Source organism: Neofelis nebulosa, chromosome 4 (genome assembly GCF_028018385.1).
Source record: "Neofelis nebulosa isolate mNeoNeb1 chromosome 4, mNeoNeb1.pri, whole genome shotgun sequence".
Lineage (NCBI taxonomy): Eukaryota > Metazoa > Chordata > Mammalia > Carnivora > Felidae > Neofelis > Neofelis nebulosa.
Genome location: NC_080785.1, coordinates 147,914,390 through 147,937,448, shown reverse-complemented (window position 1 = coordinate 147,937,448; position 23,059 = coordinate 147,914,390). Strand labels below are relative to the sequence as shown.

The following is a 23,059-nucleotide window of genomic DNA, read 5'->3' as shown; positions in this document are numbered from 1 at the left end:
AAAGACTTGAATAGATTAGTGCAGCGTGATATCCCCAGAAGGTATCTCCTTGTCAGCCCCTTGCTAGGTTACTTTTGTGTTACGCACCTGAGATTGCAGATTGTATAGGCCCTGTGGGACATGGGTGCCCCTCTCCTGTCTCTGAGTTCCTGGGCTCCCACAGTCTTCTACCCAGATGACCATGCATCAGCCAGGGAGAAGCATGGTCAGAGAAGGAGCTGACTTGGCTTATTTCCCTCTGATCCCTGTGCTTCTCAAAGAAGTATTGAACTGATAGTGAATAAGAAATAGGCATCTTCTAGGAAATTTGGGAACCTTATTCAGAATTTTTTTTTCACTATCATCCAAGGAAGACACACATACAACATTAGAGTAAGAGCCCAAAACCTGATAATGCATTCACTCACTTCACTTTTTAGTATTTTAAAAAATACAATTCACCCACAATAGTCAAAGATATAGCTATGGTGGGACTATTCAAAAGAATAGCCTGGCACCATCTGACAATACATCAGCGTTTGCGTAATGAATGAATGAATGAATGAATGAATGAGGTATCTGCAAACTCTGAAGATCATCTCAAAAGAGAAAGACTCAAGACTGTATTGTGCAGTCATCATCTTGTGGAATCATCATTTGATTCACATGTAGCCTTTAGAAGGGTCTATTTTGGAAAGCACGCCCTGGATATAGGTTATGGGTGTGTGTGTGTTTTAAAAAAAACAATATGCATAAAGGAAAATGCATAAAAATACCATGTTTATGTTATGGATTGTTTTATGCAGCATGTGTTATAGCTACAGATACCTGGTGTACAGAGACATACACATATGTGCCACATATGCACACGGATGAAAGGAAATGTTGAAATTTGTAGGTTTTCATGGGTTTTAGTGAACCTTAATTTTGCTTCTTTCCAGACTGTCTTCTACAAGTTTCTAGGTCTTGTTTTTGTTGTTTTTGTGTTTTAAACAGTGTTCTGGTCCTCTCGTCTTACCATGTAAATACAGCAACTAGGGGACAGTCACCTGTTACCAACCTCCCAGAACACAGAGGGATGTGAGGTTGTCATTATCGGTGACACGTAGCTGCCTTTAGAAATTACGTTGTTCCCTTAAAATGTTCACACTAGATATCCTACTGAATGTCTTCTTGGCCATCGCTGTAGACAATCTGGCTGATGCTGAAAGTTTGAATACTGCCCAGAAAGAGGAAGCTGAAGAGAAGGAAAGGAAGAAGATTGCCAGGTAACTCCATTTTCACCCAAGGATAGAATCTTGGGCAGGACCCAGGCCCTCAGCTCTCATTTCCTCAGAGCTGAGAGTAGGAGTCACACGTCCCCATGCTTAAAGAATCTCTGTGGTTAATTTTGGTGGCATAAAATAAATGATGCGTTCAATGCTGATGAGCTCTTGGATGAGAATTTTAATAAGATGATCCATGTAATAAACCCAGTGCACTGAGGTGAACGGGGAGCTCTGAGGATGGGTTGTGCTGTGGTCTCACTGTTAGGGTTGTTTCCAATTAAATTCTGTCCTTCATCAGGCCACTGTTGATTCAGAATCTGGATTAGCATTTTTATACATAGCAATATGGTTACTTGGGTTCTCATGTTTTCTTCTGTGTAGAAAAGAGAGCCTGGAGAATAAAAAGAACAACAAACCAGAGGTCAACCAGATAGCCAACAGTGACAATAAGGTATATGTCCTAAAACAGTTCTCCCCTTTTTGTTTCACTATGGGTCTGTTGATATCGTCATAAATGTACCATTTACACTGGGAAGGTATCATGCATGATATTTTGGTGTGAGGGTATGACACACATTATAGATGCTGGCTTCCCAGGGGGATTCTCAGTGAATTTAGGCAGCTAGCTGGTTATTAATCAATATTTCACCAAATAACTGGTATGGTAAATATTTGACTGGTGAGACTACTTATTTTTTCTTTATTGGAATTGTGTCACCAGACCTGACCTGTTATATCTTCTCAGTGGGGATTAAAATCAAGGATGTTAACAGATGTCTACCTCCAGAAGGGACCTTAGGATCCGGTTCTGGGTACTCAGGGCTGTAGTGTCAAACTTCATCCCACTCATGACAGCTCTGGATTTTTTATTCCTTTGTTTGTTCCGCGAGTCAATAAATACTTACTGAGTGGTTAATGTGTGGCAGATACTGGAAATCAGGAATGAACAAGACCAGTGAGGTCCCTCTGTGCATGGAGTTCACATTCTAGCAGGGAGACAGGACCTCGCAGTTACCATACAGTGTGTAGGACAGTGTTGAGTGGGGAGGCGCGTGGATGGTGGTGCGGCTAACCATGGCTGGATGGAGGTTATACCCGTTTTCTCCTCATTTGCCCTCAGAGCTGTGTCTTAAGCAGAATCATCAACAGGGACACTTGCTGTCCCTATGCACGCACGCACTTCTGTGCAATGTGCACTTTGGAGAGAGTTTCTCTCCCTGCACTGAATGGCAGGGTCGAGTCTGTACTTTGGTCCTCTGCGGGGCATTGAAGTCAGAGTCTCCCCTCCTCCCAAGCCCTCTCTGTCATCGTAGGTTACAATTGATGACTATCAAGAAGAGGATGAAGACAAGGACCCCTACCCACCTTGTGATGTGCCAGGTATGGTGGCAGAGGCCGGTGACAGGCTCTCGGTTCAGGGGTGATACGGCTTTGCTACCACTCAGTGATCAGAGGCTCAGTCTCTGGCTGGCTAGCCCAGCTGGGGTGCATGGTAAGCAGTGAGGCTGCCGAGGCTGTGGGCCTCATCCTTGTGGCTGTGGAGCAGTCAACCCTGCTGCTTTCCTCGGTCACCCAGGTAGCTTGCATAACTCAAATTCCAGGTGGTGGGGAGAGAAAGTGTGAGTGGATCAGGGCAAGCCCCACCTCTGGTGGGAAACCTCTCTAGGAGGCAACCAGCCATTACTACTGTTATTATTACTGCTCACCTGACCCTTTCACATTTGCTGGTGCCTTACCTTTATTGGCTGATGTAGCAGGGACTCTGGGGGCCGGGGTGCCAGTGGGGTGGAGGACACTGATCGTGTGTGGCTTGAAGCCCCACACACAGTTTTCCAGGCAGAAGCTGAGCAAAGCTACTGGGGAAACAGCCGGATGCTGGGAGTACTGCACTGATACCTTTCACCTTTGCTCAGACCTGGACTTGCCGGGCCCTCCTTCCCAGAACTGCCTGCACTCACAGACGGGCACACTTCTCAGCCCCCCACAGGCATTCAGGCCACATTCTGAAGGGTTTTGACCAATGTAAGGCAATAGATGTGAAAGTTGACTCTTCACATGAAATTGAGAATAATTCAAACCCAATGCAACCATTATTTCATGCCTACAAAAAAAAAGTGTCTCATTTAAAGTAGGGGAAGAGGAAGAGGAGGAGGAAGAGGATGAACCCGAGGTTCCAGCTGGCCCCCGTCCTCGTAGAATCTCAGAGTTGAACATGAAGGAGAAAATCGCCCCCATCCCTGAAGGGAGTGCATTCTTCATTCTGAGCAAGACCAACCCGTAAATACCTGCTTTCTGATTTCATCGTTGCCATGTCTCACCTGTCCCCCTACAGATTGCTTGAGGGGGGCTGGAGGTGGGGAGAAGGAGGGTGGGTCACAGCCCCTTTCCGTGCCTGTGCCTCTGAGCCCCTGAGTCCTCGCTGACCCCTCTCTTGTTCCAGCTTGCCTTTGCCCTCTGCCCATCTCTCCCTGGCGACCTCGTTCCTGGATGAAGGTGCTATTATAGGTATATGGCCAGGTCCTGGGAGGATGCCATCCCAGATTCTCCTCCTCCTTAGTCCCTGTACTAGTCAGAGCCCACAGCTCAGGTGTCCACGGGTTGCTACCTGTGAGGCGTTTCCCATCCAGAGGACCCTTTCTTCATGAGTGGGTCTTCTGTTAAGATGCTTTGGGGATGAGAATTTTGTGACCAAGTTCTCCACAGCGTCTTCATCCTGAGATCCAGATTAGTTGATCACTTTTCCCTATTGAGTTCGATGGCAACAAAGTGATATCGCTCGATGATATGTTATAGGTGGTAGCTATTCAGCTCCATGCTATCCTGCTTAAAGTAGCATTTCTCGTGGTAAAACGATAAGGTGCTCACTGGGAGCCCAGCACTGCAAGTGCGGTAAGAAGACAACGTTTATTAGTAGCCGGTTTCTAGGTTTTCAATCATCTGAGATAGATGGCATCCCTGGGGGAATGAATGGCTCCTGGAAGGGTTTCTAGAATTGCAGAAGCAGTCCTTGGCTGTCAGAGAAGAACCCTATGGAATTCACAGTCCCCAGGGAGACACAGGTGGGAAGAGAGGCTGCTGCCCTTAGTGAATTGAGGATCTGATGGTAGTTTTTACAGTGTGTCACTGTAGAGAATTTGGGTGTCTCTTTTTAAAAAAAGGTACTCACCTGACGTTACTGATGCCTACAGCTCACTGGGTCTACATATATTGAAGGAATGGATTTATTTCCCTCCCCAGAGCTGTGAACACTCCTGCCCTCCCTGCCTTGGAAGGTTCTCCCCAGACTCACCTGCTAACATCTTGCAAGCCCTCCAAGGGCACATCCCAGCATGAAGCAGCCCCACAAGGGAGGATTTGAAGAAAGGGGTCAGTTTCTCATAAAGTTGACTCCAGTTTTGAAAGTGAAAAAGGACAGGGCACCTGGGTGGCTCAGTCAGTTAAGTATCCGACTTTGGTTCAGGTCATGATCTCATGGCTCGTGAGTTCAAGCCCCACGTTGGACTCTGTGCTGACAGTTCAGAGCCTGGGGCCTGCTTCCAATTCTGTGTCTCCCTTCTCTCTGCCCCTCCCCTGCTCACGCTGTTTCTTTCTCAAAAATAAATATTAAAAAAAATTACGAAGGAAAATAATTTCAAGGGGAAGATATATGTATTCTATAGGTCAAAAATAAAGTCTTTTAAATTCTAAAGTCAGGTGTTGAGGTTAAATTCTAAAGTCAGGTGTTGAGTCTGGCGCTAACTAGCCTGTGGGACATCAGGCAACGGCAGGACACTGAGGACCATGACATGGTATGTAAGATCCCCGCACGATTCTTGCACGGTGCAGCTTTCTCTTCACTTTCTTGGGAGTGCTTGTGGGTCAACTCCAGAGTTTAAAAACAAAAACCCACTTAGGACAGAATCTCCACATAACAGGAGATTTTACCAAACCCATGAATACTGTAGTCATTTTCATACAGCCAGGTGACAGCATTAGAAAGGGGTTGCTCTCCTTCCTTTTTAATTTGTATTTATTTTTTCATTTTTAAGCTTATTTATTTTGAAAGAGAGAGAGAGAGTGGGAAGGGGCAGAGGGAGAAAGGGAGAGAGAGAATTCCAAGCAGGCTCCACATGGACAGCATAGAGCCCGACGTGGGGCTTGAACTTATGACTTGAGCCGAAACCAAGAGTCAGATGCTCAACTGACTGAGCCACCCAAGGGCCCCTTAATTTTTATTTTTAACTGAAGTACAGTTGACGTACAGCATCATATTGGTTTCAGGCACACAACATAGCGATTTGACCGGTCTGTGTGTTACACAGCATTTGCCACGAAAAGCATGGTCGTCATACAACGTCATTGCAATAGTATTGATGATATTCCCTATGCTGTACTTTTCATCCCTGTGACTTGTTTCTTTTATAACTGGAAGTCTGTACCTCTGGACCCCCTTTACCCATTGCTCTCATTCTTGTGAGCTGCGGCAGTGAGCTCTGAGCTCAGATTCCTTCCAAAGGTAGGCAAAGGAAGCCACTGGGCTTCATGTCATGGTGGGAAAGCATCATAGTCGACCTGGATTGGAAATCTCCCTCAGTCCTTACTAGCCTTAAGACCTCTCACATGCTTAAGCCTCAGTTTCCCCACTTGTAGCAGGACTATAATCCCCACTTTTAAGGACGTGATGAATGCTGTGTATGGAGCCCCTCCTCCCCCCACAGAGCTGTGGCACTGTGGGTCCTCAGGGTCTGCCTTCCACGACTTTTGAAGGGCTGAGGGTCAGGTGGCTCTGGTTGGCCGGGTTGGGGCACGGACAGCTGTCCTCTGCCTGACTTGTCACCTCAGAGCAGCGCCAGCATGCAGGAGGCACTGGCCATGCCGAGGGCTGTGTCCATGCAGTGGTTTCCCCCACAGGATCCGCGTGGGCTGCCACAAGCTCATCAACCATCACATCTTCACCAACCTCATCCTCGTCTTCATCATGCTGAGTAGCGCTGCCCTTGCCGCCGAGGACCCCATCCGCAGCCACTCCTTCCGGAACACTGTAAGCCACTGAGCAGGGCCAGGCGGGCGGGTCTCCCTCTGGGATCAGCACCCGTCTCTCTAGCAGGGACTGTCACGCAGGCAGGGCTAAACGTTAGAGGAGGCCTCTTGTTCCCCCAGAGGTATTTCAGGTTTGTGAGTGCCAGAAGAGTTTTGTCTTATCAGGACAGACCTTTTTTGAATCCTGTCCTCTAAACTTCATCTTAAACACTCCGCAGCAACTTATAGTGTATTCAGGAGCCCTGCTTCTCCTCCTGTTCGTCCTTTACTGCCAACATTTTGGTCCCTCTTTTCCCCTCCCTGGTCACATTCACATCCGTGACTGTTTTGAGATTTCTGCCCAGGTGGAAGCATCCAGCAGGAAGGAAAAGTAAAAATGGAGCCAGGTACGTCATGTGCCCAGAAGCTCTTCCTTAGTGCTGGTGGGAAGGTGTGGAGCCTGCCTGGGCTGAAATTCACGAAGCCACTTGGTTTTGCTACTCAGCGGAGGGGTTGGGTGGAGTGGGGGGGATACAAGTGAGGGAGCCGATGGCGTGTGGAGCCAAGTGGCTCAGTGGAGAGGAAGGCTGATGTTTTGATAGGGCAGGAGGTGGTTTTACAAAGAAAACAAAGAGACAGCTAAGTTGTCTGTTATCGGTCTGTTTCGTGCTTTAGGGAGAGCACATCTGTGCTGCGCAGAGACCGGTACCTCAGGAAGTTCTTGCCCAGGTGGGTCCCCTCTTAGCAGTCAGCTCATTCAGCACCGAGAACAATCCCAAGGCGACACAGCTTCAGAAGACCAGTAGACTGTTGTCTGCTCTGGCCTGGAGACTGTAGTGCAGTCTCAGATGGTTGTCAGGAAGCCCAGGAGAGGGAGGCCCACGAGTGTGTGAAGCCGTCCGGCATTGCTGCCCCTTGTGGTTCATGCCTCTCTGTGTCCATCCGAGTTTTAGAAATTTGAGGAGTAAGGCAAATTACCAGTACCCCAGGATTTTGGTTGTGACAGGCCTTGTGCTGTATCTTTTCGGTTCCAGTCCCGTTGGTTTGAAGCCTGGCAGGCCCAATGTATCAGGCTGATAAAACACGGGTGCTCTGATATGCAGATTTTAAAGACTTTCCTCCCAAGGCACATGTTGGTGTTGATGTAAAGACGAAGGCTGTGCATCTGTCTGAATCTGCACTCACAGATCAGGGCTCTTGTTAGAGATTCTGACACTGTCTCTACATAAGCGTTCAAATGGAACAAAGACCTCGGTGTCCTCAGGCCCCATCATAGAAATGAGGCACAGCGGGTAGAAGCTGTTTGGGAAAAAAATACTGTTATTGAGAGACGAAGTCAGGAGCTAGTCTAGAACACAGATTGGCAGAGTTAATTTACATGTGGCCCCGTGTTCTTATTTTTATTGTAATTGCTTCCCCATGAGTTTATGTCCCTGCTGCTTTTTCCAAGAATGTTATTATTGTTTTTAAACTGATGTACATATTTGTATGTGTATTGCTTTTAAAATACTACAGTGTTTATTTTATTGTGGTAAGAATGCTTAATGTGAAATCTACTCTCTTGATAAATTAAGTGTACGAGACGGCCTTCTTAATGGTAGGGACTATGTTGTACGGCAGATCTCCAGAACTTACTCATCTTGCATGACTGAAACTCTATCTCCGTTGGCCATCTCCCCATTTCTCCCTCCCCCAGCCCCTGACAACCTCCATTCTACCTTCTGTCTAAGGGGTTGACTACTTTAGATACCCCATGTAAGTGGACTCATGAGGTGGCTTTTCCGTGGTTGTTGTGTTAACTTAGCTAAGTTATTAGTGGAAGAGGAGTGAATGGAGAAAGAATAACCTGAATCTAAGAGCTTTGACCTCTGGCACTGGGTTGAGTTGCTGACGTGTGGGCAGCGGTGTCTGTCTTGGCTACACGTGTGCTTTTGACATGAACAGTCCTGCTGTGACCTCGGATGAAGGAAGGGGCAGAGGCTGGCCGTGTACTGGAAATAGCTTTCATTGCCTGGCTAGAATCACAAATACACAACAGGCTTCCAGCAAAATCTATAAATCTCAGAACGGAAGTGGTTTGAATAATGAATGCCCTCTGGAGAACTTCCGTGGAGAAGAGCTGGCCTTTGCTGTAGGTCCGTCTCCTTACTGTGATGGAGAGTAAAGGGCTCCCCTGGGCTGGATCCCACACTCAAGTAACAGGGTCCGGGGCTCACTCCCTGCCCAGCCACACCGTGACTGGCTGTGCGACCTGAGCAGCCTACCCGCTGACACTCCCACGGTATACTCATCTGTTACATGAAGAGAGTTGGTCTGGGGGTCTCTCCACGGTCCCTTCAGCTCTGATCTTGGCCTCTGCAACTGGCAGAGTCTTGGCTGCCATCTTTGTGGCTGAGGGTTCCCCGTGAGCAGCCTCCGTTGAGCGGTCAGACTCTTGGTTGCTGGCCCCCCTGCCCCACCCACCTACCTGCCCCCATGGCTCTGAGAAGCAGCAGGGACCCCCAAAGGGTTCCCTGAGCAGGACTCAGTTGGAGGGTAGATGATATTTTCAGGAATACTGATAAAAGCAGCCTGGACCGATTATTCAAAGGCCAGGTCAGTCTGTTCTTTGAGTGGGCCCAGCTAGGTAAAAAACAAAAACCCAGTGTTTGGAGAGAGCAGTGTTAGATGCAGAGCAGGACCATAAGTAGAACTCTTCTCTGAGGACTTATTCAGCCCTGCACACAGGTGACGGAGGGGCACTTCCACCCTGTTTTCACGGGCTGGAATCGGAAGGGGCATGTGGAAACTTCTGGCCCTGTTGGATGCCACTTAACATCTTTATTTGCATTTTTCCACCAAACTGAAGCTCAGCTATATGGTGAAATATGACACCATATATCATTCTTCTAAGAATTCTCTTTAAAAATCTGAAACGTGTATAAGGCTCCGGTTTATCTGGTGTCACAAGTTTGTCCATGTTGTGCTCTGATGAGCAGAGGTTATTAACAAAGCGCTTTTAGAAATGAGCTTCTGTCTGTCCGTGACACGAGACAGGGAGGAGAGTCCGCATGAGTGGTGAAAGGAGGTAAGTGTGCCCAGATGCTCTTTCTCGGTCACAAAGAAGAGCTGTCACTGGGCCGGGTGGGGCATTTATAAGCGTCTCTGCACCTGCCTCCAGAGCGGGAGGCTTATCTCAGGGGTGCGGGTGTCTGACTGCACGTGGGGGTTCTGCCCATGGGCGCGCACGCTGTTGGAGTTCATCCGGATGCCTTTTTCTCATTTCCAACGTGTTGTACCTTGCAGATACTGGGTTACTTTGACTATGCTTTCACAGCCATCTTTACAGTTGAAATCCTGTTAAAGGTAACGGCTTTTTCATTGATCCTCACGTACTCTAAAGCAGCTGTAGCAATAATAGTTGCAATTCTTTGTTTACTTTCCAGATGCTAGGTTACGCAGATTATGTCTTCACTGGTACTTTTGCATTTGAGATCGTTTTGAAGGTAACAGGTCCCACAACAGTGTGTCGAAGGGGCCTGCTCCTGTGTGACACACGGCAAAGAAGCGTGAAGTGCTTTTGACTATTTTTTTTTATTTTTTGCCTTCTGTGATCAAGCTACACTTTTTTTTGTAAACCAAAGGATTTTTTTTTTGTTCCTGTAACCATTCAACATGTTTTTGCTGTTTCTTTTTAACCTTTAAATGCATGTAGGAACTTCTTTGGCTTCATAATAATGACTGGAAATTATTTTGCTCCTTTTAAAATATATCCTCTGAAATGTGTCATCTGACAACAGACACATCACTATGTGTGAACCTTCTTCCACCTTTCCTGACCTCAAAGTCAGAGGAAAAGCATTTATCCTATGAAGGGAATGTCTCTCCTTTCATTTCTTTGATGGAATGGTTTTCAGTGGCCTAAAATAGTAACACACTATTTTCTTGCAATGGGATTTGCAAGATAACCTATTTGTGTTAAGATATTTGATACGCTTTAATGGATGGGCTTACATTTACACAAACAAAAGGAGCACCCTTTGGACAGGGCGCCCTAAATGTACTGCCCATGCATGAGCTCACAGTTGCCATTGCTGCATGGTTTGTGTACAGATTGCGAAGGCCACCCGGGCCCGGCTCATTCCCCGCGCGTGCCGAGGTCTGGAGACCCGCAGCAGAGAGCCAGGAACACCCCTGACGTGCTAAGTGGCATGGGTCACTGCAGGACTGGGACAGTGTGGCCCGTGACAACTGTCAGAGCAACTGTGTCCCAATGGGGAGACAAGCTGAGGAATTTTCACCACAATTTCCTTTAAACCAATTTTGGGTTTTTACGTGTGCATCTCAGGAAAAAGAAATGTATTTCATGTTCGACTACTGTAGAACTTGGGCTCTTTACAAAATATTTTATGAAATGAAACCTCGATGAACTTTGCCAGGGAATGGGGTACTTAGAGTTCCTTTTATTTTCAATTAATAAAAACATTAGCACAAAACCAACCAGCCTCTGTTTAAACCTTTGTTAAAAAATCTAAAAATTCACATTCACTTTCCTGCCTTTAAGCCGGTGAATGTGGCCGACAGTTGTCTCCTAAGTGGGTGCGGGGGTTAGCTGAATCTAACAGGGCCTCCGTCATACGGAGTACGCACATAATGCACAGGGGGTGGGGTCAAGCATACTCACCCTGCCTCTACTTCATCCTGAGCTGTCTTTTTTTTTTTCCTTATAATTTGCCGCCTTCTCTTCAAACTGAATGGGGAACATGATCTACTTAATCTGTTAGCTCAGCTCATCGAGGTTTTATTCTACTTCCCACATGTCTAAGTTGTTAAATGATTTTGATCATTCGTGGGCTTTGGGGCCAATGAGATACAGGGTTACTTAAAAGAAACAAAAAAACCATTGTTGCTTTTAAATTTCTGCATATTTGCCTCAGTGACTTAAGTATTCTGAGTTTTCTTCATTTAAAACCTGTGTGAGAGGGTGGGAAACAAGCTTAGAAACCGGAAGGATTCAGACAATGGAAGCTCGCCGAGAAGCATCTAGCATCTGAAGCAGTGGTTCCTGCTGGCCGTGGGAACACTGGCAAGGCTATATGGCTATTCGGTTGAACCACAGCAAACTGCCATTTGTGTAGGTCAAGAATGGTGGTGTGTTGGCGATTTTATATGGTTCAGTGTAACTGTTTCATGACTCTGGCCCTCCTGTTCTATACTCCCCTGAGCCTCCTTCATCTTTTTTTTTTTTTTAATGTTTATTTATTTTTGAGAGAGAGAGCGGGGGGGAGGGGAAGAAGAGAGAGAGGGAAACACAGAATCCGAAGCAGGCTCCAGGCTCTGAGCTGTCAGCACGAGCCCGACCCGGAGCTCGAACTCGGCAACAGCAAGATCATGGCCTGAGCCGAAGTTGGATGCCCAACTGACTGAGCCACCCAGACGCCCTCCCCCCTCCTTTTTTTTTTTTTTTTAGCACACAATGAACCCTGTGTACTTTGCTGTTTTTGCTCTGGGAACATCCTCACTAAACTCCTTTGTGCATCGCCAGTAGGCACCTTTCTGGGGCACCTGAGGTGGTGCTCTGGGTGCACATGACATTGACTGCAAAGCAGGGCAACTGCCCTGGGGAGAGGCCTGTGACAGCTTCCTGGCCACACCTTGCATGTGCTGGAGTCGCTGGGCTTGGAAGCACCATTTTTTTTTTAAACATTATGTTTGAGAGACAAAGAGCACGAGCGGGGAAGGGACAGAGAGAGAGGGAGACACAGAATCCGAAGCAGGCTCCAGGCTCTGATCCGTCAGCACAGAGCCCGACACAGGGCTCGAACCCATGAACCCTGAGATCGTGACCTGAGCTAAAGTCAAATGCTTAACCGACTGAGCGCCCCCACCCAGGTGCCCCCGAAGCACCGTGTAAACTGGATGTCTTGCTGGAGGACCATTAGCAGCAGGCAGGGGCCTAAACAGCGTGAGTCTCTGTGAACAGAGCCTATGAGCTTTGGGCTCCAGCACTTTCGCTAGCCGCACTGTGAAGGCATGCTGGAGTCAGTGATGTAGGCTCTCCTGGGGCCTCAGGGGCCACAGCCAGCGTTTTGTGGGGCAGCCAAGTTACCTGATGAGCAGAGCCATGCGGACACTCCTGGGACAGGCTCTTTGGACCTGCCCACGTTGGATTCCTACTTGCAGTTTACTATCACTGATATGAAGTCTAGACTGGTCTCCTCTGAAATGTGTCTGAAATCTGCTGCCCCATTTCCATTATTGAACCAATATCTGGTGGCTCAGCCCTGCTAGTTTATATGTCTGGCTTCCTAATGCATGCTTGTTAATAAAGTACTTTCCTGGAGGTTTTGTAAAGAGCCCAGGTTTCTTTTCTTCTGGAGAGAAAGAAAAAAAAACACAGTAAATCACTCATGATTCTGTTTATAGATGGCGACTTTTGGAGCTTTCCTCCACAAAGGGGCTTTCTGCAGGAACTACTTCAATCTGCTGGATATGCTGGTTGTCGGGGTATCCCTGGTATCATTTGGGATCCAGTAAGTATTCTGGGGTGGGTGTGAGTGTGTGAGCACAGGACTCTTGGGCAGGATGGTTTCTGGGAGGGATTTTAACATAATTCATAAAGGCTAGGCATCACTTTAACAAGTGCATTCAGTTACCCCGGAAAGCCCGATTTGTGTGCATGCCAGAGGGCATTGGCACTGTTCGTGTTTCTTGTGTTTCTCCTTCTCTCCATGCCCCCTGCCAGGTTGGGCATATTACTGTCTGTGATATTTGCTTTCAACGGAGAAGTCTGAACTGGGAGAGAGGGAAGCCCGGTTCTAGTTCAGCTTCCTCCCGGGCATCATGTAGTCCTTCTCTCATACAACAGGACTACAGTTCTCATACAAGAGGGGGCCTCTGGGGGAACTTACTGATTGGATATTGAAGGCTTCCTCCCTTGATCTCCAGGATATAGCAGCTGCCATGACCCCTTTCTTTTGTCTTCTACAAGTTTCAGCTAGAAGGGGGCCGAGGCTACAACTCAGGGCCCCAGGGCCTTTCCATGGCCTTTACCAATGTCTGGTGGGGAATAGCCCCAGCTAGCTGCAAGCTACCTGCCTGCTGTACCTCGGGGGTCTGCGGCAGAAGTTCCCGTAGGAATGTCCCGCCGTGGCCTTGCTTTCCTGCTGACTTACAAGTACCTGTGCTCAGGTGCTGGCCATCAGTACCCCCTATGAGGAAACGTGCTCACCTACTACCTCCGAGCTCAAGTTAAATGGGGAGGCTGCATCCCCCTCAGAAGACCGAGGACCCCTGCCTGAGATGGCCCTCTGTGCTGGTCCTCACCTCCCACCACTGCCCAGGAGGAGGGAGGCAGCAGTCGCAGCTAGAGAGAGGGTGTTCTCACAGCATCTTTGCAGGCCCCATAAATGCCAGGCTGTGTCTGCCCTCTGCCTCCCGAGCATGTGCTCCAGCTGCCTGTGGGGCTGCGTGAGCCGTGTTCTCCCGTCTGCCCTGGAGCACCCCCCGCCTTTGTCCCGCTGACCCCTGGACTCACATGGCTACCATGTCCCCAGCTCCCAGAGGATGTGCTCTCCTGGCAGCTTGTCCTGCATCCCCTCCGTTGTCAGCCCCACCACACAGGTGGTGATTGTGTCCCACCCAACAGCGAACTCCGCAGAGGCCAGAGAAGCCCCGCACAGGGCATCACAGCAGCTCTCCCACCTCTGAGAGCAAACCCGACCAAACAAACCTGCAGCCTAAAAGCCAAGGACTGCCTAGCATTTACACTGAGCAAAAAGGACAAAGGAAATTGCTAAATTGTGCCTCTGCTGCCTTAGCTCCACGCCCCAGTCAGGGCCTCTGCGAGTCCCATGGGCCTGGCCCAGGAGGGGCTGTGAGTGTGGGCTGGATGGAGAAAGACCTATGTGTGTGTGAGTGTGAGTGTGAGTGTGTGTGTGTGTGTGTGTGTGTGAGAGAGAGAGAGAGAGAGAGAGGGAGGGCGCTGGGGGGAGGGGCACTGGGGGGAGGTGAGCTCAGCCCCACCCGGGCCATGGTCCTGCAGTGAAGGCCACGTGAAATAATTACAAAGTATTTTATCTGATTGTAATACACTCTGCCTTCCTTCTTTGCTCTTTTCCTTAGATCCAGTGCCATCTCTGTTGTGAAGATTCTGAGGGTCTTAAGGGTCCTGAGGCCGCTCAGGGCGATCAACAGAGCAAAAGGACTTAAGGTTTGGATTTCTGCCCTCAGGCCCAGGCTGCTTTGGTTGGGGCCAGAGCTGGGCTGAGGCTTGATGGGTTTTACACGGCTGCACATTTGGAAAGGACATTTTTTTTTTTTTCTGAACATTTTATTATTATTTTCTAATGTTTGTATTTTTGGGAGAGAGCGCATGCATGTGCATGCACACGGGGGAGGGGGGGCAGAGAGAGAGAAGGAGACAGAGAATCTGATGCTGACCACAGACGGCCCGATGTGGAGCTCGAACACAAGAACCTCTCCACCTTTCCTCACCTCCACCTCACCTCACCTTTCAGATGCCCCTAGAAAGGCCATTTCTAACCAGTGACACTACCTCTGACAAGTGCTGAAAGCATTTTACAAATATTTTCTTTCTCTTTGCTAATTTATTTTTCTTTATGAGATTACTGTTCTATTACTTTTTAAAAATTATTAGTATTTTCTTGGGTTGGGGTGCCTCGCTGGCTCAATCAGAGGAGCACGCAATGCTTGGTCTCAGGGTCGTGCGCTTGAGTGCCACGTTGGGGTACAGATTGCTAAAAGAAATAAACTGAAAAAATTAAACAAATAATATGATCTTGGGTTTATTTTGGTCTTTAAATCTATTCTCATGCAGGTTGTATAAAAGGCCAGAGGTTTTGCATTTTCCTGAGTCCTTTTATGGGGGGCAGGGGTCCCTGTGGACCTGTGTGCCAGGCAGTGCCGCACCTGGTACTGTTTCTTCTGACTAAACCACTTTGGAGGAAACCAGGGAGGGGCTGGTCTGTAGGGTGCTCCTCCCAGGTGGCCCCACTGCACCAGGGGTAACTCCCCACAGATAACTACCTGAAAAACAAGTGCAAGGGAGGCACAAATTTGGAAAATCATATAAAAATGCACATAAACGTAGAAAATCCTGGCGGGTATTAGCTCGCCCTGTGGCTGAAACAACAAAAGCAGATGACGTCCCTCTGCCTTCCCCGGGTCCTCTCTCCCCAGCACGTGGTCCAGTGCGTCTTCGTGGCCATCCGGACTATCGGCAACATCATGATCGTCACCACCCTTCTCCAGTTCATGTTCGCCTGCATCGGGGTCCAGTTGTTCAAGGTACGTGGATGTGCCTTCTGGACTGAAGCCCAGCTGATCTCTTTGTGGGGAGCCTGCATTTGACTGCCTATCTCTTCTGTACACAGGGGAAGTTCTATCGCTGCACGGACGAAGCCAAAAGTAACCCCGAAGAGTGCAGGTGAGTGTCCTGAACGTGAGAGTAGGGAACGAGGAAGCACAAATAAGACACTTGGAGGGTCTGCTTGTGCTCACTTTTCAGAAGTTTTCATCATGGATTGTGAGAGGCTTGTATGCTCAGCTCACGGCTGGAGAGAGGGTGGGGGGGGGGTGGGGTGGTGGTAGTTTTGAAGTGACATTCACATATCATAAAAGTAATCATTTTAAACTGTGCAATTCAGTGACATTTAGTACAGTCACACTGTGGGACAAGCATGGCCTATTCGTTCTAGTTCCAAACCTTTATCACCCCCAAAAGAATGGATAGATGGCTTTTGATGTTTGGTATAGAATCTCTAAAATCAAGGGGAGGGCATGCACTGAAACCTAAAATAACAATTCCAAAATTCCCCAGAGAGCCCCCCCACCTTCCAGCCACATGGATAAATCCCCCTCCCCCCCCCCCCCGCCAACTGGAACTCGAAGCTCAACTCCCTGGCATTCAGGAGCTGGCTAGCCTCTACCGACATGTTTTCCAGGCTGCCTTTCTCCCCTTGCTCTTGGCACCCACATTCGGGGCATATTTTTATTCACAAGAACAGGCAGAGGAGAGACAAAGTGAGAAATACTCATGCCTCTTATCCCAACATGTCCGGAAGAATATGAAGGCAGACACGAAACCATTGCCTCAGGTTGTAAGACCGCGTAGAGTTCTGTGTGTCCCCATCCCTTTGGGACGGCACCGACTGAGGACTTGCTTGCACTGCTTACATTCCATTTGGGGTTTCTTTTCAGCAGAAGGTGCGGTCAGAGTATATCAGCCTCAGTGTGACTGATTGTGCACCTCCGGGGGCATCATCCATGCAGGCTGTGGGGGGGGGGCGCCCCCTGGAGTTTATGGGGGGGGCGCCCCCTGGAGTTTATGCGGCAAGGCAGCTGGGTGAAGACCCCTTCTCTTCTCTCACTAAGCCTCTGCTTCCCCATCTGTGGAATAAAGACATTGGCCCCTTTCCAGAAATGAAATTCGATGACAAATATTGTGTATCAGAAATTATAGAATTATTTTAGAAAGAAAACTGGGAATATCGTTAATACAAAGAGAAAGAGTGTGATTACAGCCAAAAAGCCGAGAGGAGGGTGTACCCGGGCTTGCTTCCCGGAGCTTGCAGAATTCTCCAGGCCAGAGCCTCTGAGTCTTCAGTGTATGCGTTGAGCCCATCGCATGAGAGGCGTTAACTGTTTGGTAGTTTTCATTTGTTATCAACCATATGCTGGATATCTGCCTAGTTGCTCTAGAGAATACTCATTAAACTAGTAGGTCCTCAGTGATTATTGGAACTGTAGACTAGAGTAAACGCAGGACAAGAAGAGGAAAAACTCAGGCTGTGCTCGGCCCAGAGGTGGGGCCTGGCTGGCAGACAGTGCAATGGTGCCTGGACGTGGCCTTGGAGCAGCTGTGACTGATCTCAGGTCAAGCCAGGATGACCCACACTTCTTTTCCTCCTTAGGGGGCTTTTCATCCTCTACAAGGATGGGGACGTTGATAACCCTGTGGTCCGTGAGAGGATCTGGCAAAATAGTGATTTCAACTTTGACAACGTCCTTTCTGCTATGATGGCGCTGTTCACGGTCTCCACGTTTGAGGGCTGGCCTGCGTAAGTATAGAGAACACCTTGATAATGTCCCAAGCCATCCATTCAGTCATTCAGTCATTCGTTCCCAGTTCTAATGTGCGCCAGACACGGGTGGCTGCCAAAGTGCCATGTCTTTCACTGACCCGCTCACTTGCTCACTCATAAAATGTGCTTTTGGTACCAGCTCCGTGCAGTGTGCTGTGTTAAGCCCTGTGGGAGAAACAGTGGTCTCAACATGTTCCTCTCTTCGAGGCCCGAAGCTAGTCAGAGTATCAGGCAGTCAAACCAGGCAGGAGCTTCTGCCGTGTCAGAGATGTGCAGAATAGGGTTCTGAAGGATGGCTAGGATTTTGATGAGTAAAGTTAAAAAAAAAAATCCAGAAGCAGGGAAGAAGGTAGAATACAAAAGGGAAGTCTCTTACACCTTTGTTCCCTGTGCTCTGATACCCACCCCAGCCCCAGCTCCTGCCACCTAGATGTATGTACATACGCAGAGTCCCGAATGTCAAGTTCTCACGCCCAGAGGAACTGCAGAAGGTGGACAAGTTCACTCTGTCAGGCTGGCAGAACTCTCTGGATGCATGGGAGAGTCAGAAGTTTTACGGGAGAGCCTGTGGGAGGGGTTTGTTCATTAGGGAACTGGTCCTGGGGAGAAAAGAGGCAGAAGTGAGCCCCTTTACTCTGTGGAGGCACTGGCTGCACTCTTGGGTTTTCAGCAGTGTGTTTTAGCAAATCAGGATGGCAGGTGAGGGAAAGTGAGCAGATTTGGGACCTGGGGCTCAGAGGAGCTGGGCTCATCTCCTGGCTTTGCCCCCAAGGAGTATGACTTTGGTCACCTAGATCGCTCTGTGAGCTTCCGTACAATGGGGATGACTGTAATGTCTGCCTTTGCAGATGGCTGTGAAAGTGTGTAGCACAGCCCAGCGTGGGGTGGGCGCCCTGACAGTGCTGAATCTGCATCAGAGTGGGGGTAATTTTAACTTGGGGATCTTACGGTAATTTCCTTTCTTCCTACTGAGAGTTCTGCTTAGCATATATTTAATTTCTGTGTATATTTCAGTTTGGGGAACTTCTCAGTTCTTTGGAAATCCCGGGTTGCTCGCTTATTGTCCTTGTTGGCGTGTGTACAGTTTTCAGTTCTGCCAGTGTCTTACACGTGGTGTCCTTCCTCTCTCCCATCTGTCAGTAAAAAGGAGCATTGTTGAATATCCATGAAATCTTTTCTCATGTCCTCAAAACATCAGTCAACAAATGTATCTCAGGTGTCCCCTCCTCTGGGCGCTGGGCCGGCTGGGCCTAATGCCAAGGAGGGTGCCTCGGGGACCTGTGTGTCCAGGGGCTATGGGTGGGCTCCGAGGGAGAGGTCTGACAGGCAGGGGGCGGGCCCACAGAGGCCGTCAGAAGAGGTGCACGTCTGGGCAGGCGGCGGGGCTCACCCAGTCCTTCTGTTCTCCAGGTTGCTGTATAAAGCCATCGACTCCAACGGAGAGAATGTTGGCCCCATCTACAACTACCGCGTGGAGATCTCCATCTTCTTCATCATCTACATCATCATTGTGGCTTTCTTCATGATGAACATCTTTGTGGGCTTCGTCATCGTCACATTTCAGGAGCAGGGAGAGAAAGAGTATAAGAACTGTGAGCTGGACAAAAATCAGGTTAAAGTCACACACTGTTTGGGCTTCTGTCCCTTGAGCAAGAGAGGAGTGGCTCGTGTGTTGCCAGCTTCTTCCATGCACACAGAAGGCGTGCATCCGCTGGCTGTCCTGGGGACTTGGGCCCTGTTCACAGCACCCTCTCAGCCACTTTGAGTCCTTGCTGAGGAGAGCGCGTTTCTCAGATACAGATCAGACCTTGTAATTGTGAAATCAACCCCACCCTATGGAGAAGTCAAAGAATGCTTAGGCCACCTTCTGCAGGCATGACCCATGAGTGATGGCTCGTAAGCTTGGTGGGGGATGTGGCCAGGGGCCGGAAAGCACCCACTGCTCCTCCCACAGCCCTTATGGGGGGGGGGGGAGGCGGCGTGGATTGTGTCTTATCTCCTCAACCTCAGCATTATTGATATTTTAGGCTAGATAATTTTCAGTTGAGCATTGTGTGCTTTGTAGGATGTTTAACAGAATCCCTGGACTATACCCACTCAATTCCAGTAGCAACCCGCTGCCCTGAGTTTTGACAACCAGAAGACCTCTCCAGACATTGCCAAATGTCCCATGGTTGAGAACCATTGACTTAGGAGGAAGTAACCTATCACACTGCAGGAAAAGTCACTAACTTTAAACCTGTGTCTAATATTGCACTGGTGTCATTCTCCTGTTATCCACTGCCTTGTTTGAACAAATCTGATAGCAGCAGGGGCCTTTGGCTCCGATTGAGTGATGATATGAGAGAGCCAGGAGACCTGCTCCTCTCTGGGCTTGCTGTAGATTGAGGGCACCCAGGAGTTGCTTTTAGAGGTCCCTTCCAGCGCGAGAAGATGGTGAGGTGGAGATTCTGCTCTGGGAGTTTCCCCTGGGTCCTGGTTTGCTAGCACTCCCATTTGATGATGACATAGGAGCAGGGAACATGTGCCAGCCTGGGTTCCTGAGAGGAAGTGGCTGTGGTAAGGCTGGCTGTCTCCGGCCGCAGCTGTGCCCTCTGGGGCAATGAGGACAGGGCCGGCTTGGTTTGTAGGAAGATGTTGCTTTGAGTTGTCAGGGTGTCCCTTCAGATCCCATAAGGGGTGATCAGAAGGAAGCCTGGTCCTGCTCCTCATCATCCCCCACTCCTCCCACCTCCCAGCCCCTGGAAGGAGAATGTCAGGGCGAGGCCCAGGCTGGCTGAGGTGGCAGAACCAGAGCTACAATTGTGTCAGCACTTGAGGTCCAGAAGAGGTTCGAATTGGGGGTCCCTGGAGTCAGTGTGAGGGGTCACAGCAGGGCCAGATTCTGGACAGAGGGAGCCTATCTGAATTCAGAACCCAGGGTCAAAGCAGGAGAATGGAGTTGGTCTGGGTCTAAGAGCAAGTGGGGCCTTACACTGAGCCCACGGGGCTGGAGGTCCCTCTGGGCTGCAAAGGGTGGACCAGTCTCACCCCAGAGTGAGTGAGAAGGACAGTGCTCTGGCCATCATTGCTGACCACGTCCTGGGGGCTCTGAGATGAACATGACAAGCTCCCGAGTGTCAGAAGGTCCCAGGCAGACACACCATTAGACACGTGTGGTTAATACGGTCTGGCTCCCAAGAGGTGTCTCATGTGGATCCTGTCTTGGGGAGTGAGTCCAGCCTCTCTGGCTCCGCAGGATTTCTGTGCCTCTTGTTACCTGGCTTCCTTTCCTAGAGGTGCCAGAACCGCAGGCATAATGCACCAGCAGAGAGGAAAGGTAGGGATGAGGCTCTGCTCCTCTGCTTGTGTACCAAAGAACCTCCAGCAAGGCATTTCACGGCTCTGGCCTTCCGTCTTAATAAGGAAAATGGAAGCAGACTCGGTGCTCTGCTAACCCACCCCCCAGGTTGCTGTGAGGGGTTGATGAGGTGACGGAGCTAGAGGCCCTTGGCCAGTGACCAAGGCACCCGTGGGAGTGGCTATCGTGGTTTCCCCCTGGTCCACAGTCCCCCGCGGTGGGTGCATGTCCGTCCTTTCAAAGCGGGCGGAAGTATATCCGCCTCCCATGGGTGTGCTCAGGACCCCTCCTTGCTCTTTTTTTGCCGTTGCAGCGTCAGTGTGTCGAATACGCCTTGAAAGCACGTCCCTTGCGGAGATACATCCCCAAAAACCCCTACCAGTACAAGTTCTGGTACGTGGTGAACTCCTCGCCTTTCGAATACATGATGTTTGTCCTCATCATGCTCAACACACTCTGCTTGGCCATGCAGGTAAAAATGGAGACAGCCGTGGGGGTCACGTCTGGGCCTTCTGCACAGCCCCCTGCCCCAAATTCTCAGGGGGGCATGCCACCCCGTCACAAGAGAATGGGTTTGATTTTCTGATGAATCTAGGCTGTAGTTTGGCCAGAGTCCCATTCTGGCTAACAGCTGTCACGGCAGGCATCTAGGATGGCCCTCTTGTTTAAGAGACCACCTCTACAGCATGACCATAGGTAACATTTCCCTGGAGCCTGGACCTGGCATTCAATTCTGTAAACATTTACTATGGGCCTCCTGCGGCCAGGGAGCATCTGAGGACTAAAGCTTGGTCTGTGTGGAGTTGGACAGACAGGCATTCCAGTCCTGCCTTACTCCTTACCAGATGGGCAATCTTGGCAAGGTTATTTAAATCCTCCGAGCCTTGCTTTCTTCATTGGCAAAATAGGAAATCTATCATATCTATGCCAGAGGTAAGGTTTGCACTGGAAAATTCACATCAGGCACTGGCACTGGGCCCGTCACAAAGTAAACACCCAGTGTTGAAAAACAAAACCTAAGTCACATTTCTGTCCTCAAGGAGCTCTCAGTATGAGAGTGGGGAATCTTCCAGTTCATGGGGAAGAGCTTGACCTGCAATATAGCCACTTCTTACTATACTGGGGGCAAGGCATGTAACTCCCTTCAGTTGGCCAAGTTGGTATTAACAGTGAGCAGGTCTGGCAGTTATACTGTTGAGTAGATAATTCCCTAGCACAGAAGCCAAGGTCTAGATCCAGTTTCCACACAACTTGAGCAAATCAAACCAACTCCCAGTGCTGTTTAGAAAATGGGTCTAAAAGCCACCAGAGGGACATTTTCTGGCATGTTTTTGTAAATTTGAGAAGTCTTTATGAACGAGAAGGACCACATGCCAATGTAGGGAAGAAGTGTGAGGTCAAGATAATATGGCCTTTTATTGAACGTGGACCTAATAATGGCATCAAAATGATCTCCAACCAAATCCTACCTTTAGTCGTAGACATTTGGGTGGGTTCTGCCTTGTGCCTGGGTCAAGGCCCTGAACGTAAACCCAGCCAGGAGGAAGGGTGGGTTCCCTTCATCCTGAGCGGAGGACATGGATGTATTTCCCCTTCATCTTCCAATCATCCTCATTCTGTCAAGGCTCCCCTGTGTTTTGTGGTGAGTTAATCACGTGTGCTAGAACCAGTGAAGGTTGCCTCCATGTCCAAGCAGAGGGTGGATGCCTACAGGGACCAGGGGGCTGGGGAGCCTCCTTTCGTGAGGCTGGCTGGGCTGGGTCTTCTGAGAACCATGCCTCTGTCATCATCCACAGCACCACGAGCAGTCCAAGATATTTAATGACGCCATGGACATTCTGAACATGGTCTTCACTGGGGTGTTCACCGTCGAGATGGTTTTGAAAGTCATTGCATTTAAACCTAAGGTGAGTAGCTGGACCCACCTTCCGAAGACTGTTGTTGAATCACCCCAGAGAAGCACACACTTCCTGTTCATTGTGTGTTACTGAGTTACACTGAATTGCTCTGGCCGATAACTGGGTTATCACCTGAGAACGTTAGAATCTGATTAGGGCATCTGGGTACATATTGGAAAGCAAAACTACAAAACAAAACCTCATAAAAACAATTCTGAGAAAAAGAAGAGAGGGGTACAGAATTGGGAATTTGCAGGATGGAAATTGTTTGAAACTAGGTTTTCAGTCTCTAGAATAACACGTCATGCTTTCTCAGGGAAACTTGCCTCATCGCTTGAGCACTGGAGACACTGTTTTAAACAGAACCCATTAGAAAGAATTCAGCCTTGATTTTACTCTTAGGTTTCCAGGAGAAAGTCTTTGGTTTTATTTGTTCTTGGTCTACAGCTTCTTTTTCACCTTTTATGGAAAGTTCTACCAGTTGGAGATCTC

At 49.0% G+C, this 23,059-nt stretch overlaps 1 protein-coding gene across 20 annotated transcripts in view; it reads left to right on the top strand.

Annotated features, from left to right (window-relative positions):
• The window catches only part of CACNA1D (calcium voltage-gated channel subunit alpha1 D), a 304,187-nt gene that overhangs the window by 226,529 nt on the left and 54,599 nt on the right, over window positions 1-23,059 (top strand). For 19 of the 20 annotated variants that reach the window (XM_058726549.1, XM_058726543.1, XM_058726548.1 and 16 more), the window contains 14 exons: window positions 1,133-1,247; window positions 1,629-1,698; window positions 2,561-2,627; window positions 3,377-3,524; window positions 6,138-6,267; window positions 9,531-9,590; window positions 12,651-12,757; window positions 14,349-14,436; window positions 15,426-15,533; window positions 15,620-15,672; window positions 17,159-17,305; window positions 18,740-18,941; window positions 20,983-21,141; window positions 22,466-22,576. In XM_058726549.1, the coding sequence (XP_058582532.1) occupies window positions 1,133-1,247; window positions 1,629-1,698; window positions 2,561-2,627; window positions 3,377-3,524; window positions 6,138-6,267; window positions 9,531-9,590; window positions 12,651-12,757; window positions 14,349-14,436; window positions 15,426-15,533; window positions 15,620-15,672; window positions 17,159-17,305; window positions 18,740-18,941; window positions 20,983-21,141; window positions 22,466-22,576 (1,565 nt within the window). The remainder of the gene's footprint in view (window positions 1-1,132; window positions 1,248-1,628; window positions 1,699-2,560; window positions 2,628-3,376; window positions 3,525-6,137; window positions 6,268-9,530; window positions 9,591-12,650; window positions 12,758-14,348; window positions 14,437-15,425; window positions 15,534-15,619; window positions 15,673-17,158; window positions 17,306-18,739; window positions 18,942-20,982; window positions 21,142-22,465; window positions 22,577-23,059) is intronic. The other variant, XM_058726532.1, reaches the window with a different exon arrangement.